At 54.3% G+C, this 15657-nt stretch overlaps 1 protein-coding gene across 1 annotated transcript in view; it reads right to left on the reverse strand.

Moving 5' to 3' along the window:
- The window catches only part of RIN3 (Ras and Rab interactor 3), a 169284-nt gene that overhangs the window by 42809 nt on the left and 110818 nt on the right, over positions 1-15657 (reverse strand). Inside the window, exons 13-14 of the mRNA XM_011991813.1 lie at positions 12880-12971; positions 964-2454 (exon numbers count right to left, since the gene is read on the reverse strand). Of these exons, the coding sequence (XP_011847203.1) occupies positions 964-2454; positions 12880-12971 (1583 nt within the window). The remainder of the gene's footprint in view (positions 1-963; positions 2455-12879; positions 12972-15657) is intronic.

Consider the following 15657-nt stretch of genomic DNA (forward strand, 5'->3'; position numbering starts at 1 on the left):
TGAGCCACCATGCCCAGCTGTTATTTTCTTTTTGAGATAGGGTTTCACTCTGTCCCCCAGACTGGAGTACAGTGGTGGGACGTTGGTTCTTTGCAGCCTTGGCCTTCAGGGCTCAAGCAGTCCTCCTGCCTCCTGGGACCACAGGAGCACGCCTCCATGCCTGGCTAATTTTTGTATTTTTTGTAGAGACGTGGTTTTGCCATGTTGCCCAAGCTGGTCTTAAACTCCTGGACTCAAGCAATCCTCCTGCCTTGGCCTCCCAGAGTGCTGGGATTATAGGCTTGAACCAGTGCGCCAGGCTTTGATATTTTTAATATATGTAGGTGTGTGGTTGTTCACAGCTACTTCTCACCGTGAACCACAATCGGAAAAAGCTTTGATAATTACTGGATTCAAGGTTGGTGAGGGTGGGGAAGGCTGGGGGCTACTTTAGAAGGGGTGGTCAGAGGAGTGAGCTGTTTTGTGTTGGTTCCCTGAAAGCAGAGCCTGAAAGAGGGATCTGGATGCATGTGATTTCACTGAGGAGACTCAGAAGACAGGGAGTGAGAGCAGTGGGAAGAGGCAGAGCAAGCTTAAGCAAGGATGAACTCTCAGCCTCAGCCAGATCTCGCCGGGCCCTGGAGCATAAACTGCATCACACAGTGGTCCTGCTTGAGGCCAAGGGGCCAGTCTTCATCCCCCCCATGGCAGGGAGTAATTGGCAGTGGGCCACTGATGATGGAAGAGAGGGTGCAGATAATATAGATCCTATACAGTCAAGGTCAATTCTCTAGGAAAGAGGGGAGCCGGGCACCAGTAGCAGCCTACCTTGCAGCAGCTGGAGAAAGTTGCTGGTGCCCAGGAAGGGATGGGGGGTGGGCACCAACAGCGTCCACTGCATAGGCCTCTTTTGTCCTAAGGGGTTCCTGAGTCTGTAAGCCCCACCGCCCTCTCCTCCCTGCCACCTCCTCCCAGGGCACTGACCGAGCTCCTCCTCAGAGTGCAGGGCGGGGTCCACCAGGGCCTTGAGCTCGGTGCTCTGCAGCAGGTAGCTCTTGAGCTGGGTCATCATGGTGCGAATCTCCTGCAGCATCTCCGTGCTGGAGGTCTGGCGCGCCATCATCTCCAGGCTGTACACCTTATAGTCCTGCACCAGGCTGCCAAAGTACGAGGCCTTGTCCTGCGCCAGCTCCACCACCTTCTTGTACAGCTTGCGGTTGTTGGAGAGGAAAGCGTGGAACATGCTGCTGAAACTGGCAAAGCTCAGCCGGTGCCGGGCCTTGCCCAGGATCATGGAGGGCTTCTTCTTCACGCTGGGGCTGCTGAACTGCTCCAGCTCCTCCTCCGTGCTGCTAGTGGAGTAGGAGTCCTGGTCGGTGGCCATGACAGACGCCCCCAAGCTATCTGAGAGGGAGGCCAGGGAGCCCTTGAACTCTGGAGAGCTCTGGGAATGGGCAGTGGCTTGGGCCTGAGGGTGCTGAGTCCCAGCCTGAGAAGCAGGGCTTTGGCCCTCTCTGGGTGGACCTGGCGTAGGTGTCTCCAAGGCCATCGCCTGTGTGCAGAGCTCAGCGTTCTCTAAGGGAGCTGGGAGGGTCGAGGCCAGTTGTCGAGAGATCCGTTTTTTCCTGGGGGGTGGGACTGGGGGTTGTTTGGCCTTCCTGGGCAGCTCCGGCATGCTGTCAGGATCGCTGGCTTTCACCTCTGTGTCCTGGCCTTGCTCCGTGCTCCCCCGGGGCGTGTCCTCAGGGCTGTCTGAGGTCCCTTGGGGAGGCAGGCTGAGCTGGTCCCCCTCTGCTGCCATCCCCGGACTTTGGTCTTCTAAGGACACCCTCTCAGAAACGCGGCGTCTGGGAGGGGCAGTGGGAAGGTTCTTCTTCGTAGGCAGTGGCGGCGGGGAGGCCTGCTGCAAGGGACTGGAGGCCGCCCCTGGTTTCATCGCTTCCTCCCTGAGGGGGCCCAGGGCTGCAGTGGGGCATGGGAGTCTCTCACAGGCCGTCATAGGCGGCTGGCTCGGATGGTCTGGGGGACCTGGGGCATGGGGTGTGACGGGGGCAGGCACTGGGGGAGAGGTGGGCAAAGGACAGGCAGGGGCGGGTGCAGAAGCAGGGAGCAGAGGGGGCTGGGCTGGGCTGGAGGGCTGCAGGGGCAGCACTGGGGGAGGAGGTGGTGGGCGGCGTGGGGCCCACCTGGAGGTGGGCGAGGTAGTATCAGAGGTGGGTGGCAAGGGGCGTGCAGGGCAGTTTCCAAGAGGTGGTTGGTCGCTGGGCAGGGCGCTGCTGCAGTCCTCGATGAAAATAGGATTCACAAACCACAGGCGGTCATTTCCCACCGACAGCTCGATTTCACAGGCACAGTTTGCATCATGGGCTGTGGGCCTGAGGCTGGAGACTTGCGGGAATCCGGGGGCCTGGTCTCTTGGAGGCTTTGCTGGCTTCCCTCTTTCTTGTGGAGGATTCAGCGAGGAGTCCCAGAAACCTGTGGAAGCAAGAGAGGGGCAGGTGGTCAGTCTGTGCCAGGGACTAGGTGTTGCTGTGCTGGGCAGGGTCTGTGGGCGGGGTCCGCGGGTGGGGTGGGGCAGGGCCGTGGGAGGGCTGTTCAAGGCATTCGCTTCACTACTCCGAGTTGTTTTCCCCTCTTGGACGCTTTTAAACCTCTCCCACCACTTCCTGCCTCGAGAGGGGAAGCCCCACTCGGTCCTCCCCAGCAGTGTGGGGTGGGGCCGGGGGTAATGTGACAGGCTCAGCTTCAGTTCTCTTCCTTGGTGTGACAGCCCACCTCGGAGGGCACTGATGACACAGGGTGTGGGGTGACAACATGGTGCTCTGGAGCCGTGGAGAAGGCATGGTGAGGGCACCAGGGATGGAAGGCCTGGAATTCCTGCGGCCAACCGGCTGGGTGCTCTGGGACAGGTGGCTTGACCTTCCTGGGCCTCAGTCTAGTCATCCCTAAAATGGGGTCACAATGGTGCACACAACACAGGCGTGCGAGGAGTAAGGAACACTAGGCCTATTTTGGCCCCTATGGTTATTTTTTTATTTTTATTTTTATTTTTTGAGACAGAGTCTCACCCTCTCACCCAGGCTGGAGTGCAGTGGTGCGATCTTGGCTCACTGCCAGCTCCGCCTCCCGGGTTCACGCCATTCTCCTGCCTCAGCCTCCCGAGTAGCTGGGACTACAGATGCCCTCCACCATGCCTGGCTAATTTTTTGTATTTTTAGTAGAGACGGGGTTTCACCGTGTCAGCCAGGATGGTCTCAATCTCCTGACCTGGTGATCCGCCCGCCTCGGCCTCCCAAAGTACTGGGATTACAGGCGTGAGCCACCAGGCCTGGCCTCCATGGTTATTATATGCGAGAAGGACGCATCTATGGATTGTGGCCAGCGAGATCAGACCTGGCTGTCCAAGCGGGAGCAGCCACCCACCACAAAATGATTCTGACTCCGGTCAATCTTGAGCTTAAAATAAGAAGCTGGTCCTCTGCCATAGTCAGGGGAAGCCAAGGCTCTTGCAGCATGGAGCTGAGTTCCAGTGCATGCCTCTCTACTGACCCAGTCCCCAGGGGCTCAGCCATGGCTGTGGCTACTGAAGCAGGCTAGGGACAAGGCATTCTTGATCTGTGGGGTCTACACCCTGGCAAGCATCTGACGGAGGCTCAGGACCCTCCAAAGAGCGCACAGGGATGCTACATCCTGGGAACAATTGCAGTCGGCGCATAGGCCACCCTGTGCTCACTCAAGCTTCCTCTTGGAGAGGAACATGGGTCCCAGGTCTTGTTCAGCCTGCTAGGTTTGGAGCTGGATAGAGGATTACCCAGGCAGGTGCAGAGTTCCTTGTGAATTGGTGCGGCCAGTCTTTCACCCAGGGCTCTTTACTCCTGGGAGGAATCCACTCTTAAGAAAACTATGGAAAATAACATCAAGGATAATCACAGGAGCAAACATTCATGGCGTTCTTGCCGCGCATGAGCCCACGGGGTACTTGCTTTACCTGGGTTATCTCGCCGACCCCTGATCATAGGCCTTGCCCCAGTTCACAGATGAGGGTAGGAGGCTCAGAAACATGAAAGCACTCTCCCTGGGTCACCGGGCTGGGGAGTGAGGCACTGGGATTTGACCACGTCGGGCTGGTTCTACAGCCTGTGTGTTTAGCCTCTGTGTTAGGCGGCCTTCCTTCATAGGAACTTGCAACACTTCCCAGATCGGTTGCTGTCCCGGCATCGGTGAGTAGCAGGGTGGCTTGCAGCCCAGAACTCAGGATGTGGCAACAGCACAACAGGCTCTTGATGTTGAAAGGAGACCTCACAAGATGGCCTGGAGCAGCCAACCGTGTGCTCGCTCTAAGAGGGGGGCACTATCAGGGATGTAGGCATTTGCCATCTTGCTGGCTGGGGTCACCAATGCAATCAGGGTAAGCAGGTGCCTTCCCAGGACAAAGGGACTGAAGAAACAGACCAGAAGTGAGCTGCGACCCACCAGCTCTGTGCATCCCTCTGAGGTGCACCCCCCAGCCCTGTCCTGGGCAGATACCCTGTGTCTGGCTGCCTGAATATCACAGCCAGTGGAGACAGGCCAGCTGTCACCACACTAACAAGCATGACAATCTTTTCTGTGACTCTTTCCAATGTGCAAAGCTCTGTGCCCATCACAGTCACCAAGGACATGGTGTCCAGAGTGGCCTCTCCCAGGGCCTGGATGAGCTGCTCTTTGTGACTGCCGGGGCCCTTTGCTTTCTTGGGCAGCTCATGGCTCCTCCATGTATGCCTCACTCTCCCAGGCACCTTGCCTCGAGTACATACATGTCCTGGCCCCTGGAGTGAGTGTTTGAAGCACTGTGCCCATGTCTACACAGGCCCAACAAAGTTGCCTGTTTGGGAGTCTTCCTAGCAAGGAGAGGCAGGCAGCCAGACTAACCCCACGGTAACTGGGCAGCAGCCCTACATGTGAGCTGAGACCCCCGGTGCCCACCTCCAGACTCTTCCTGTGGGCGAAGGTGGCATCATGAGGGTAGATAACATACAGAACTGCCCACTGATGCTGGGACACCCCATCACTGCTCACCCAGATCACGGCTGTAGCCGCTCCCTCCACTTCATTCTCTTCCTGTGGTCCTAGGCTGGGCATACAGCAGGCCCTTGGAGGCTCTCTGTTGAGAATCACTTTCAACCCTTTAGCCTGGCATTTGAGGCTGCAGGACCTGGTCCCTGAACATCTTCTCTGGCATCATCTACCGAGTCTTTACTCCACTCTATCTGCCGTTCACTTCTTCCTCAATGTGCCACACGCTGCCCCACCAGCAGGCCTTGGCTAATGCTATTCCCTCTGCGTGGAATTCTTTTCCCACCCTCTCCAGCTGGCACACACTTACTTGTCCTTCAAGGCTCAGGTCAAGTGCGACCTGTCTGGTAGTGCCTCCCCGATGCGCTCAGGCCCTGCCCGCCCCGCCTGTGTTCCTGCAGTGACCATCACTGGGACCGTAATTCTGTGTTTTTGCCGGACTTTCCCACCAGACTCAGAGCTTCCAGAAGGCAGTCAAATGCTTCAGCTATCTGAGTATTCCCAGCACCTGACAGTGCTTGGCCCAGAGCGGGAGCCCAGTGTCAGCCCCGTGGCACCCATGAGTGGATTAGCTTAGCCGGAGTGGAGAGTCAGGCCTCTGAGGAAGGGCACACAGGCAAGGTTAGTTTCAATGGCAAGATAAGGACAACCTGAACCACGGGAGGATGTGTAAAGACAAGACAGTGAGAGGAGGAAGGCAGGAAGGGGGGCAGAGGAGCCCCATAAGCAGATGGGCCACCAGCCGGGCAGCTGCCATGGGACAGGATGGGTCCATTAGGCACAGAACACAAGAGTACATTTCCCATTGCTCAGGTGCGGATTTTGGCAGGAACAGAGCAGATATGGGTTCAGGCAAATAGGCTCTCGGCCTGGGTACCTGGGACACAGCTTCCCTGACCCAAGACAGGCCTGGGGTTTGCGCCATGTCAGGGCAAAGGTCTCAAAGCCAATGTGACTCCAAGGAGTGGGGGAAGCCAGGAGCTAAAGGGCTGCATCCTAGGGTCTTGGGGCCTGTTAGGGAACCACAGTGGCATGACAGGGCTTTATGCTACAAAAAAAAAAAAAAAAAAAAGGAAGTGAGTAACTTTCTCTGCAGCCTGCAGAACCCCAAGGCCAGGGGAGAAACGGAACCCTGTGTCATGCAATCCTAGTGGTTTGGTCGGCAAAGCTGTGGGGTCCAATCCCCAGGGGCGCCATACCAAGCCTTGGCTCTGCTGCGGCAGTTCCCCTAAAGAAGGGCCCATCCTTGCCCTGGCCTCAGACTGAGGCCACGATTTTGCTGGCCCCGAGGCCTGTTGAGCGTTGGCTGGGGACACCTCTTGCCAGATGCCCGCTCTTTATATCCTCAGACAACCTGGGCCACGTCACAGGCTGGGCTGCAGGTCCTGAGGGCAAATTCAGACTCTACCCCAGGGGAGCTTGGGGCTAGCGGCAGGACAGGAAGGGGAGGAGTAAAGGCAGCAAAGTGCCACAGAAACACTAAAGAATCCAATGAGGTCAGTGAATAAATATTCATGTGGCATCCCAAAGACAGAGGCTGTTGTACATACAGTCAAAGTCAAGTTTTCAATGAATTATTCATAACTAGGAAAATGCTCATCATCTGATGTAAAGGAAAAAGCAAGTTACAAGCAAACTTAGAAGAGTCACAGAACAGATGCCTTTCCTAAACATATTTTTAAAGTATTAAACACATACACACTGTAACATGTTTGAAAACCACTGTGAGTAATCCCTATTCTCTAAATTCCTTTGACACTTGTAATCAACTGCTGAATACAGCTGAGTGCTGAATTGTTCCTCCTTATGTTCGTTTTCTGGCCTCGACTAACCGGTAACCTTTTAAAGTCCAAGATTACACCTTGTATAGCCTGCACTTTCGAACGCTGGCTTTTCCAAGTCCGAATTTGGACTTTCTTACGTCGGCTCACGAAGGCACACTGTGAGCCATCACATGGCACTTGGCCCGCAAATCAATAGCTGAGTTTCAGCAACATCATCCCTATCTCAACAGCAGGCCTGGTGCAACTCTTTGGTTATTTGTTGCATTCTTCTCATAGGAAAATGAGTGGCATGCCAAAAAAATAAAACTGATGACACTAATGACAAGAAACACATATGCCTCATGAACTTCCTAGAACAATCAGATCGTCCAGCGGACTGGAAACCCAGGAAATCTTTAGCCTTCACTAGACAATCCTTGGCTCTGGGCTCTAGGGAAAAAAGTGGAAGTCACAAATATATTCGCACAACATCAGAAGGCGAGAAACCAAAACTGTATTTTCAGTTGCGTCTAGGTGTATCAAGGAAAAGAAACTGGAAGGAAACACAGCCCGAACTTGCACGAGTGGTGAGTTTATGCGTGGTTTTCATCCTCAGCCTTTTCTGGTCTTGTCCGTCAAAAACAAACACACGCGGCTGGGCGCGGTGGCTCATGCCTGTAATCCCAGCACTTTGGGAGGCCGAGGAGGGCCACATCATCTGAGGTCAGGAGTTTGAGAGCCTGGACAACATGGTGAAACCCCATCTCTACTAAAAATACAAAAATTAGCCAGGCGTGGTGGCCGGTGCCTATGACCCCAGCTACTCAGGAGGCTGAGGCAGGAGAATCGCTTAAAACCGTGAGGCGGAGGTAGCAGTGAGCTGAGATCGTGCCACTGCACTCCAGCCTGGGCAAAAAGAGTGAGACTCCATCTCAAACAACAAACAAACAGACACAACATGCTTGACTTTTATTATAAGACAAAAAGGTGTCATAAGAAAAAGCAGCACATGGCGGGCATGTGGAGGGCATGGTGCAGAGAGTGGGGCCCACTACCCTGCCTATTCCAATGCCAAATCCAGGCTTCCTTGGCAAAAGGGCGCCATGCTGTTTTCCACTGGAGGCACAGCAAGTAGAGGAAAGGGTTGAGGGGTGGGAAGTGGTGAGCAAGGCTGGCTGAGAATCAGGGCATAGCGCAGGCAGAGCACGGAGTTCAAACTCAGCAAGCCCTGAGTGTGAATTCGGCTTTTGTTTACATCCCAAAATGAGGAAAGCCCTTTAGTTGATCTCTCTTTCTCTCTCTGGATAACAGCTTTGTTGAGATATCACTCACACACCACAGAGTTCACTCATTTAAAAAACACGCCTGTGTTTTTCAGTATATTCATCAAGTTGTGCGACTCTCACCACAATCAATTTTAGAGCACTTTTTTTTTTCTTTTTTTAAGACAGAGTCTCGCTCTGTCACCTAGGCTGGAGTGCAATGGCATGATCTTGGCTCATTGCAACCTCCACTTCCTGAGTTCAAGTGATTCTCCTGCCTTAGCCTCCTGAGTAGCTGGGATTATAGGCACCAGCCACCACACCCGGCTAATTTTTATATTTTTAGTAAAGATGGGGTTTTATCATGTTGTCCAGGCTGATCTCGAACTCCTGACCTCGTGATCCACCTGCCTTGACCTCCCAAAGTTTTGGGATTATAGGCATGAGCCACTGCACCTGGCCTTTAGAGCATTTTGTATCACCCCAAAAGAAACCCTATGCCTATTAAGCAGTCACTCTCCATTCCCCTTTCCACCCAGCCCCTGGCAATCGCTAATCTGCTTTCTGTCTCTACGGATTTGCCTATTCTAGACATTTTATTCAAATGGAACTGTAGCATATGTGGTCTTTGGTATCAGCTCCCTTCACTTAGCATGTTTTCCAGGTTATTCCATGCGGCACCATGTGTCAGTCCCTGTACTTCATTCCTTTTTATAGCTGAATAAACACTTCAGACTCCTTAACTTTCCATTTCCTTATCTGTAAAACGGGCTTTTATGTGAATAAATGAGATAATGTATGTGTGGGCATGTGGCAATGAATTTGCCTCCCATTGTCCTTTTGGTCTTCCCTGAAATGCTGACTATACAAGGTAACCCCTGGCTCACAGGGCCTCAGCACTAGGCTGGCCGGGGATCATTTGGACTCTCCTTGGACAATCTGAATGAAGAACAGTGGTCAGGTAGGGCTGTGAGCTGAGTCAGAGCCCTGCTCGTCAGGGAAGCAGGGGAGTAGGAATCTGAGTCATCAAGGAGGCCATGTACAGGGAGCAAGGGGCTGGCATGTGTGACAGAGCATCTGCGGTCACCCACAAAGCCTGGCTAACCCTCCATCTCCATTTCTCAGAGGGTCCCTGGTGTCCTTTCTCTGAGTCTCTTTTTTATGCTAGTTTGAGTGGGTTTCACTTCTTTTCCACCAAAGTCCCTTCCTAGAACAATGTGTGACATGCCAGGCACAATGCCTGGTGTGTCAGGGCCCTTGACAAATGCTGCACTTTCCATATTTATTATCACTATTTCATATGAAGGTTGGCAGGGCCCAAGCCTGCCCATGCCAGGGCCAAGGTCTCTGGCCTTTGATAGGATGTGCTCCTTCGGCTCTGGGTCTCCAGTCGTTCAGGAGATGACTGTAAAGTGAACCTTTCCTTGGCTCCAGGGAAAAATGATTGTGGTGAGCCTGGCTTCATGTCTTTCAGCACTCGGGGACACCAGGTCTACACAGATCCCTTGAGCTCTTAAGCTGCAACATACTCAGCTTCCATTTAAATCCTGTTCTCAAGGAAGTAAGTGCTGACGATGAATCTGAACTACTGTTGGCTTCCCAAATGGAAATCTCCCTTCTCCACTTCCTCCTTGTGCCTGAGATCAAATTCTCCGAGGAGAGAAGGCCTTGTCTATTCCAGAAAGGAATGCAGTTCTTCCAGGAGAAACATCTCCCTTAACGAAAAACCATGTTCCTAGGCCTTAGGAGAAGCTGCACTCTTGCAGGTGAGAGGAACCTGTAGGGAGTCTCCCGGCAGTCAGTCCTAGGGACGCCTAAACCCCATAGCGGGGTCAAGAGGTGCAGCAATGTGTCATAGACTGAGGCCATGCATCCCACTTACTCTATCAACATGGCCTGCAAACTGGCCACTGACTGCTCGTTGCAAAAGCAACAGAGAAGGTGGGGAGGTGCAGCTGAGGAGCACTAGAAAAGCTGTACTCAGAGACAGAAAGCCCTCCGTGCAAATCCTGTCTGGGGCACTTTACAGGTGTGAGCCACCACGCCCAGTCCTGAGGATTTCTTCAGGGAAAAGTGGAGCATGTTTCACACAGCTGCTCAAGAACCGCTGAGGACAGAAAGCCTTTGGTGCAAATCTTGTCTGGGGCACGTTAGACAAGGTTCCCAGCGGGGCTAAAACTTGGTGTTCTAACTTTTTTTTTTTTTTTTTTTTTTTTTGAGGCAGAGTCTCAGTGTGTTGCCCAGGCTGGAGTGCAGTGGGGCAATCTCAGCTGACTGCAACCTCCGCCTCCCAGGTTCAAGCAATTCTCCTGCCTCAGCCTCCGGAGTAGCTGGGATTACAGGCACACGCCATTACGCCCAGCTAATTTTTGTATTTTTAGTAGAGATGAGGTTTCACCATATTGGCCAGGCTGATCTTGAACTCCTGACTTCAGGTGATCCACCCGCCTTGGTCTCCCAAAGTGCTGAGATTACAGGCATGAGCTACCGTGCCCGGTCAGTGTTCTATCTTTAAAATGCACAAAAATGACATAAGACAATGCCAAGTGCTCTGCAATGGTCAGTGTCATCGAACCCCTAGGGGGAGGTCATCTGCACCTTACAAAAGTGCAAATTACAAAACTGTCACCTGTCCCACATCCAAGATCCTGGGAGGGTAAGAGCCCAACAACTAAATTCTGGGAAGCAAAGTTTAATAGCAAGTTTATTCCCAATAGCAACTGAAAACTTGCCCATAGGGTTATAACTGGGTAAATTAGACCTAGAAGAATTTGGATAGAGTTAAGAGGCGGCTGAGTGTGGTGGCTCATGCCTGTAATCCTAGCACTTTGGGAGGCCGAGGCAGGTGGATCATGAGGTCAGGAGTTCAAGATCAGCCTGACCAATATGGTGAAACCCCGTCTCTACTAAAAATACAAAAATTAGCCAGGCGTGGTGGCACGCGCCTGTAGTCCCAGCTACTTGGGAGCCTGAGGCAGGAGAATTGCTTGAACCTGGGAGGCGGAGGTTGCAGTGAGCCAAGATCGCACCACTGCATTCCAGCCTGAGGGACAGAGTAAGATTCCGTCTCAAAAAAAAAAAAAAAAAAAAAAGTTAAGAGGCACCATGACACGATGGCAGGTGTGGAAGCTAAATGGCCTGGGTTCATCCCAGCTCTGCCATGTGCTGTGTGACACTGGACATGACTTAACCTCTTGTGCCTCAGTTTCCTCTGCCATAGAAGGGGAATTATAATAATAGTACTTACTTTATAGGATTGTTTGAAGCTGCGCTGAGCCAATGGCAGCTAAGGGGTTGAAACGTAGTCATTGCTCATGGAGCGCGAACACCCAAGGACCAGAACTCCTCCTGCTTCCCGGCCCCTGACCATGGCTGCCTTGTGGTGTCTCTTGCATTGCTGCCCCTGATGGGCCCCTCTGAGTGGTGAACAGTGGCCTGGCTTGGGAACCAAGGGGTATCTTCTTTGATCTCAGGTCTGCCCCTCACTTCCACTGTGACCTGGTTCTGCCCTCCGGGTCACTGTTTCTTCCATTCCATCAACACTGGTGAACAAGGCACCAATGTTCTGGACACTGTGCTCAGCCCCATGGAGCACAGTGTCCTATGCATGGTTGACTTTTACTAAAGATTGTTGATGAACTGCTTTGCTCGTAAATGTGACCTGGCGGCCCCAGGTTAAGGCTCTGGGGCCTGCAGTGGCTCCTGAGCCACTGTGTGGAACACGCTCTCCCTTTCCCTGTAAGAAATTCTCAGGGCCGGGCACAGTGGCTCACACCTGTCATTCCAGCACTTTGGGAGGCCAAGGTGGGAGGATCGCTTGAGGCCAGGAGTTTGAGACCAGCCTGGGCAACATGGAGAGACCGTGTCAAAATATAAGAAATTAACCAGGCATGGCGGTGTGCGCCTATAGTCCCAGCTACTCAGGAGGTGAACGTGGGAGGATCACCTGAGCCTGGGAAGTTGGGGCTGGGCTGAGCCATGATCATGCCACTGCACTCCAACCTGGGCAACAGAGTGAGACTCTGTTTCAAAAAAAAAAAAAAAAAGGAAAAAAAAGAAAACAAAATTATCTGCTCCTAACACACTCTGAAAGAGGCAGGTGGCCTGGCCTCCCAGCAGCTACAAACTTGGCATGCTTGGGCTTCCTGAGGGCCAGCGAGGTGAGGCCCTAGTTCTAGGGCACCTGCTGACTGCATCCTTGTAGGGTGCTTGGCATCGCCTGTACATGGGAAGAGCTCACTAAATGTGAGTTCTTTTTATAATTATGTGAAAGGGCTGGGGTCAGACACACCCTGTCCTCTCTCCCCTTCTTCTTTTCCTCTCCCCTGTTTACCCCTCAGGAACTCAGAAGGCTGGGGTGGGGCATGCTTAGGGTCAGTTGTTTGGGCACAGGACAGGCCCCCGTGAGGGCCACACCCAAGTTCATGGTCACATTCATGCTGCTTTTCCAACCGATGAGGGGCCAGGGCTGTGATGGCTGCCAGACCCAGCTCTCTGGCCCCCACTCAGAAGGGCCCTGGGGTTGAGCTCGGCTTCTCCCAGGACCACACCAGCCTCTCTGGTCCTAACCAGGCCCTGCTCCCTTAGACCAAACGTGACTGGGCCTCAGGGCGTCCTGGGCAGCTGATAGAGGCGACTCTTTAGAAACGCCTCTGTAGATCTCCCTGTCACACGGCTCGGCAGCCTGAGGCAGGGGTGTGGGTGGCCCCATGGGAGCTGGGACTCAGGCTGTCCTTCTGCACAGGCGGCCCCTGGGGCAGTCCTAGGGCCCCAGTTCCTAAAGCCCCACCAGCTCCCCTGGCCCCTTGGAGAGGACTCACCCAGACCCAGGTTGGCGATGGTCTCAAGGTCCGTGAAGCTGCTGGCCTCGAGGATGGCCTGGGGCAGCCGCAGTGTGAAGGGCAGTAAGTCTCTGTGAAGACACGAGGGGCGGAAGTCATGTCTGGGGCCACTGTGTCCATTCCCAGCCTCCACAAAGGAAGAGCCCTGGCAATCTCTGCTGGCTGCTGGGGTCTCCACACATCCTGGAAGCTTCCCTGGAGCTGAGGGGCAGACTCTGAGGTGGAAGGAGCATCCAGTCAACTCTAGGTCCTGAGCCAGCACCAGAGACCCAGAGAGGTGGAGACCCTCCTCAGGAGTTGGGGGGTGGAGTCACTGCCCCCCTTAGTTTTCCTGGCCTGCTGAGCCCAGGCCAGCTCCTCTAAAGGCATTCTTTAGGGTAAAGTGAGTGGCCCACTCCTCCTGCCCTCTGACTTTGCTGGTGCACACTGAGATGTGCAGCGAGCACACAGTCAGGCATCTCCCAGCAAATGCACAGTCAGGCAGCCCCTGACGAACGCACGGTCAGGCATCTCCCTGCAAACGTACAGTCAGGCAGCCGCTGACGAACACACAGTCAGGCATCTCCCAACAAACGCAGAGTCAGGAAGCCCCCCCGACGAACGCACGGTCAGGCATCTCCCTGCAAATGCACAGTCAGGCAGCCCCCGATGAACGCACAGTCAGGCATCTCCCAGCAAACATGCAGACAGGCAGTCCCGGAAGAACACGACGAACACACAGTCAGGCATCTCCCAGCAAATGCACAGTCAGGCAGCCCCTGACGAATGCAGTCAGGCATCTTCCAACAAACGCACAATCAGGCAGCCCCCGACGAACGCACAGTCAGGCATCTCCCGGCAAACGCACAGTCGGGCAGCCCCTGATGAACACAAGGTCAGGCATCTCCCAACAAACGCAGAGTCAGGAAGCCCCCGACGAACGCACGGTCAGGCATCTCCCTGCAAACGCGCAGTCAGGCAGTCCCGGAAGAACACAATGAACACACAGTCAGGCATCTCCCAGCAAATGCACAGTCAGGCAGCCCCTGACGAACGCAGTCAGGCATCTTCCAGCAAACGCACAGTCAGGCAGCCCCCGACGAACGCACAGTCAGGCATCTCCCTGCAAACGCACAGTCAGGCAGGTTCATCTCATGGCTTTGGTCACAATAGGGAACTGTTCGGGATTCCCTCCAGAGATCTTCCAGAAGGAGTTCGGACTGATGGGAAACAGGGGCCAGGAAAGGAAAAGGGATGGCCAGGCCACATGGTAGTTGAAGACACTGTGTGTTGAGCCCAGGGCTCCTGACTTTTGAAACAGCCCAGGGCTGTTTCACAGGGTCAGGAAGGGGAGTGTGGCACTGCCAGGGCCCCAGGATGGGTGGTCCCGATTCTATGTTTCTTCCTAGTGTTTAAGGCCTGGGGACCCCCTTTCCAGCCATGTCTCCCGCTCCTTCCTCATTATCCCACCTGCCCTGTTCTCTGAGGCCATTTCCTCCTCTGTGAAGACAGGAATGGATGAGAGGGTGCCCAGCGTGGTTATCAAGACCTGGCAGCCACCACTATTTTCTTCACAACCTGTTCTACCCTCCCTTGCTCATGCTTCGTCCACTTTCTCCCCAAATCCTGATGTCCACTGAAATCCCATCGTCCATCATTTGCTGAGCCTCCCGCCATGGCCTCGGCCAGAGGTACCCCCTCCCCGGGGTCTTCATAGCTTTGCTGTCTGCAACTCATCTTCCTGGCGACATGAGGCTGGGAGCCCTGGGAGCTCCTGGAACGGGTAGGGGCTGCCTTCCGGGTTTCCGAAGCCCCGCAGTGCTTAGCACTCTCCATGAGGCTCCAATGCCATTTGCTGAATGGACCCAGCCAAACTCAGGAGCTGAGCCGGAGGCATAGCAGAACAGAGATGGCCTGGGATGGGGCTGGCCCTGCTGGGGCACCTCTGCTCAGCGATGTCAGCTTCTGTGGCCTCCCAGGTGCCCCCATGGCCTCTTGGGAAGCGCTTCGATGGTGCTGGGACACTTGTGTTTACAGAAGAGGAGGACAGGGCAGGCTGTGGCACAGGTTCTGGACCTTTTCTCAGGTCTTGGGGGTGGCCTTGGGCTTCTCCACTGTCAAATGGGCTGGGGACCAGCCAGCTGACGTTGGCATCTTCTGTCGTTGTGTGATTCTGCTGCAACCCGAGGTCTTCTGATGGCCAGACTGGATGGGCCCTCAGTGCTGCACTCCCATCTCAGGCCCTGCCCCGCCACCACTAACCCCAGCTCGAATTCTGAAGGGTAGCAACATTCATCCCAAGTTGCCTCAGTTTACTTCGGTTACCTGGTGGCCTATCAGTGGGGTTTCCAATGGTTCCTCCATCGCCGTGAGTATCACAATGACCAGCAGAGGTTGCTCTGCTCATCTGTGCCCACCCCGTGACTGCCAGGACAGCCTCCTGCCACCTCATCATTCTACTCAGTCTGTTGCAGTTGCAGCTGCAGTCACACCCCAGACTCGAATCCCAGCATCCAAGGTCTCCCCCCCGGTCTGGCCTTGCTCTGCCTTTCTGGCTTGCTTCCCAACATCTGCTCTCCACAGTCCCTTCCCCGCACTCAGGGGCCTCCTGCTGGCTCCCAAATGATCACGCTCAAGTTCCTCCGGTGGGTGTTCCCCACTCATTTCCCGTCTCTGAGTTTACACATAGAGGGAACAGTCCCTCATCACCACCACCTACATCTACAATTCTATACATCCTTCAAGGCCACACCATGGACTCTTCTTCCTCCATGACCT

Source organism: Mandrillus leucophaeus, unplaced genomic scaffold (assembly GCF_000951045.1).
Source record: "Mandrillus leucophaeus isolate KB7577 unplaced genomic scaffold, Mleu.le_1.0 Scaffold4, whole genome shotgun sequence".
In the NCBI taxonomy this organism is placed as follows: domain Eukaryota; kingdom Metazoa; phylum Chordata; class Mammalia; order Primates; family Cercopithecidae; genus Mandrillus; species Mandrillus leucophaeus.